Source organism: Triticum urartu, chromosome 7 (genome assembly GCF_003073215.2).
Source record: "Triticum urartu cultivar G1812 chromosome 7, Tu2.1, whole genome shotgun sequence".
NCBI lineage: Eukaryota > Viridiplantae > Streptophyta > Magnoliopsida > Poales > Poaceae > Triticum > Triticum urartu.
The window spans coordinates 467,288,165-467,292,542 of record NC_053028.1 but is presented as its reverse complement, the minus strand read 5'-3'; the positions used below and the strand labels follow the sequence as shown (position 1 = coordinate 467,292,542).

At 49.4% G+C, this 4,378-nt stretch overlaps 1 protein-coding gene across 1 annotated transcript; it reads left to right on the top strand.

Moving 5' to 3' along the window:
• Positions 1 to 1,569: 1,569 nt before the first annotated feature.
• LOC125522047 (myb-related protein Hv33-like) lies at positions 1,570 to 3,118 on the top strand. The gene is made up of 3 exons (XM_048687116.1): positions 1,570 to 1,975; positions 2,130 to 2,259; positions 2,331 to 3,118. The coding sequence occupies exons 1-3, from the start codon at positions 1,597 to 1,599 to the stop codon at positions 2,944 to 2,946; spliced, it is 1,125 nt and encodes a 374-aa protein (XP_048543073.1). The 5' UTR covers positions 1,570 to 1,596; the 3' UTR covers positions 2,947 to 3,118.
• The last annotated feature ends 1,260 nt before the right edge of the window (positions 3,119 to 4,378 follow it).

Genomic DNA, 4,378 nt, shown 5'->3' with positions numbered 1-4,378 from the left:
TCTCTGTGCCGGTTACTGGTCCTTTGGGCTGGGCCAAGAACCCCCCCCCCCCCTCCTTGAATGTGGGCCTCATTCGTCTGGCCCAGGAATGTCAAGAAGGAATGATCCGAAAACTGGCGCATACTCTAAGGTGTAGAGGTATTTCCATCTACTCCCCCTCTCGCCGCCACTAGGGCACATCGTCGGGCAAAACCGATGCAGTGATGGTGGCGGTGGCGGGGAGGTCCTAATCAGGTGCGGCCTACATAGGGAGGAGTTGGAGTGCTGCTGCGGGACGGCGAAGAAGATGTATGCTTGAGTGATGGTGTTCCTCGGGCGGTGTTTGACGGTGCCATTGGTCATCCGGCTCTGTGATCTTCAACGGTAGCCCAGCCTGGCTAGCTCATTGAAGAATAGAGAGTCGTTGCATGGTCTGGGATGATGGCGAGGTCGACATCAAATCTGGACATGTCATGCAATGACACGAGTGACTTTTTTCAGGTTTTCTTACAGGATCTTCAAGTTTGGTCTGGGGCGGCAAGGCAGTTGTGCTTTTCAAGTGTCGAACAATGTTCTCTCTGCTCTTTCCCCGTTCCCTTGTTGTGCTTATTGGCAGCAGAGGGCGTGTGGAGCCGTGTCTCCGGTGGATCTTTTGGGATCTGGCGGTTTGGGTTTCTGGTGGATCCTTCTGGATTCAGATGGTTTTCATTTTTTTACAGCCCTTCGGCATTTTCTTCTTTGGCGAGGCGATTTACTTCGCAGTTCAGCAGCCAGCATCTCCCAGTCTGCATCCACGACTTCCATGCCGCTGCTTCTATAAGCTCCTGTGTTTAAAAAAGTTTACTCCGCCGAGGCGAAGGCCTAGTGGCGGCGCAAAAAACCAAAATATAACAGAGAAATATTGGTTCTGACTGGTTGGTAAAAGGACTCTAAATCCTTTGAGTGGTTCGATTCCACAACAGAACAAAGAATGAAATGAATGAATGAAAGTCATGACCATACCTCCAGTAGGAAGATCGAGGAACCGGTGCTGGCGCTCCTGGTTCATGGGATTCTAACCGCGATGAGGAGATTAAATATTATTCTTTCGTAAGTCCATCCAATGAAGATAGGCTGAGGAGAAAGAAAGGAGAAAACTAAAAAACAAGATGAACAGTAGATTGACAATATCCGAATGAAATAAGACAAAACGTAGCTATTTTATCAAATTCCGATTGTGGGGGTGTGAAGTGGAAAGGTGCTCACGACACGCCGCATGTGAATATAGGAGGAAGTTTGACACCCTCAAGGATTTGAATAATTTTTTTTACATATGTGTTTGTAAGATCCTGTAACGCTTAATAGATGGCTTAGGGCTTTTCGCCCAAAAAAAAGCGACAGAAATTAAGCAAAAAGAAACTAGCAAGCTACTAGGCATGAAAGAGGGCAGAGAGAGAAAGAGGAGAAGAAAAGTGGTCAACTGCCCCACCACAGCTGTGAGGCCTATGAGCATGCACCGGTGAAGATTGCCTTATCGTGATCCATGAGCCATGCATGACCTACACCTTTATTTCCCGGGCGGGGGGACTCGAGCTACCACTGCACAGCTAGCAAAGTCCTGCGCACCTGTACGTGTGCATGCAGCTAGCGGCAAAGGTAGGGGATCAGATGGAGGAGAGGAAGGCACCCGGGTCAGGCAGGGCACTCTCCCACGGTGCACACCTACCTGAGAGCGACCGCCCGCCCCCTGCGCCTCCTCTCTTCCTCTTATACCTCCGCCTCGATCTCCCTCTCCTCGCTGCCACCATCGTGTCTCTATCCTTGTCCAGCCGTTTGTTTTCCAGTATATCCTCGCCGCGTTTTAGTGCGCGCTGCCGACCGGCCATGGCGAAGCAGTCGTGCTGCCACAAGAAGCGGCTGAGGAGAGGGCTCTGGTCCCCGGAGGAGGACGAGAAGCTCATGAACCACATTGCCATGTACGGCCACGGCTGCTGGAGCTCCGTTCCTAAGCTTGCAGGTATGACCGACCGTATGCATATGAGCGTGTGCAGGTGCGCTGCATTGTGAATTAGCAGTTTCGGAAAAGCAGAACAATCGCGTCGGATATCTTGGCTGGATTACTTTGTGCCCCGCTCTTAACTTAATTGGTAGCAACTTATTGAATTAATCAGGACTTGAGAGGTGTGGCAAGAGCTGCAGGCTGAGGTGGATAAACTACCTGAGGCCAGACCTCAAGCGGGGCACATTCTCGCAGGAGGAGGAGGACCTCATCATACACCTCCATTCCATGCTAGGAAACAAGTACGTCACCTTGCCTGTCTGTCTTCCAGTCCATCGAATTACAAATGACATCCAACTGTTAAACTTTTCAGGTGGTCACAGATTGCCGCGCAGCTGCCCGGCCGGACGGACAACGAAGTCAAGAACTTCTGGAACTCATACATCAAGAAGAAGCTGAGGGAGCGCGGCATCGACCCCGCCACCCACAAGCCGCTGGCCGAGGCCACCACCACGTCGCCCACCGCGTGCCGAGCGGTCTTCAGCGATGCCGAGCTCGTCCCAACAACGGCGGCGCTGGCCCAGGACCAGGTGGAGAAAATGCTGGATAGCCTGAAGATGCCGCTGGACTGGCCCGTCGGCGGTGTCGCCGGCAACGGGGTGCCCGAATCCTACCAGATGCCGAGCCTTCAGGAAGGCTGCGCCTTCCACATGGGCGCGCTGCAGCAGCACTGCGGCGCCATCCCGTCCGCGTCGAGCTCCAGCACGTTGACGGCAGCTGACGTCGGCGCCGCCCTGCCGTGGCTGGAGCTCGGGCCGACCGACACCATCTCCGGCCACGTCGACCAATACGCCGGCGCTCTGGGCGAGCTCAGGTGGTCTGACTACTTTGACGGCGCCCTGCAGGGGCAGTGCGTCTACGACAGCGGCATGGTCGACGACGACGCTGTGCAGTTCGACGACGTCCATGGGTTAAGCAGCTGGTGCTAATAGTATACGCTATATAAATCAACTAATTCTACCAAAAGGCCAGAGAACTGAAAGCTGCAACACTCTACTACATCGTTGCATAAAAGATTATAAGTTGATATGTACAGGCAAGACAAGGATCGATGGATGGATACTGGCTTAGCCTGAGGCTGAGAACCAAGATATACGTCTATACTTCTACATTTTATTTTTCTCTTAAATACTTCTAGATTTTATTTTTCTCTAAAAAATATACTTCTACATTTTACTACACATTGCAGTACTAGCTGCTGCTGCAACTAGTGATATACTACTTGTTAGTGTTGAGCATAATTCATCGTGTGGTAATGAAATCAGAAGTGTTTCGCCACACATGTAAAGGACAGAAAATGGTGGTTGTACTTGTACATAGGCCAACAGAGATGCCATATATGATTAAATAAAGATGATCCTATATTATGGGACGAAGAAAGTATTATTTATCCGTTCCTAAATTATGGGACAGGACGATTGATCGGATTGATACTATATTGATCTTGAAGGCTCAGAATATGCATGGCTTTATTTTGGGTCTCTTATTATTCTCTTTCAAAACGAGGAGTGGTCCTCACCACGTCGTTTCTTGATTTGTCCATTACTTCAAGGTCTAATCCCGTTGTTGAAACAATTGTATGTACATTGGTTTTATCTAGTTCCATTTCTTCTATTTGTCATCCGTGACTTTAATTAATCAAGAAAACCCTGAAACTAACTAGCCGCAAATCATATTTGACAGCATTAAGGCGCACACCTGTCCGACCACGTTCGTTGCTAATGGGCCGGCCATCTAGCTTATCCTGCTTGCAAAAGAACCAACCAGTTTTTGTGAAACTTCCAACCAGTTTTGTCAAGCTTCCGGTCAGTTTTTACTTGTATTTGTTTTTGTTTTATTTTTATTTTATTACATTTTTATTTTGCTCTTTGCGGATGATGTGGTACTAGTTGACGATAGTCGGATGGGGGTAAATAGAAAGTTAGAGTCATGGAGACAAACCTTGAAATCGAAAGGGTTAGGCTTAGTAGAACTAAAACCGAGTACATGATGTGCAGTTTCAGTACTACTAGGTGTGAGAAGGAGAAGGTTAGCCTTGATGGCCAGGTGGTACCTCAGAAGGACACCTTTCGATATTTGGGGTCAATGCTGCAGGAGGATGGGGATATTGATGAAGATGTCAACCATCGAATCAAAGCCGGATGGATGAACTAGCGCCAAGCTCCTGGCATTCTCTGTGACAAGAGAGTGCCACAAAAGATAAAAGGCAAGTTCTACAGGACGGCGGTTCGACCCGCAATGTTGTATGACGCTGAGTGTTGGCCGATTAAAAGGCGAAATGTTCAACAGTTAGGTGTGGCGGAGATGTGTATGTTGATATGGATGTGTGGCCACACGAGGAAGGATCGAGCCGGAATGATG

Excerpts from the sequence above, each read along its gene's own strand:
- LOC125522047 (XM_048687116.1), top strand. The coding sequence starts at position 1,597 with ATGCAGCTAGCGGCAAAGGTAGGGGATCAGATGGAGGAGAGGAAGGCA. Across the intron at positions 1,976-2,129 it reads CTCCGTTCCTAAGCTTGCAG|GACTTGAGAGGTGTGGCAAG; the intron begins GTATGACCGACC and ends TGAATTAATCAG. Across the intron at positions 2,260-2,330 it reads CATTCCATGCTAGGAAACAA|GTGGTCACAGATTGCCGCGC; the intron begins GTACGTCACCTT and ends TAAACTTTTCAG.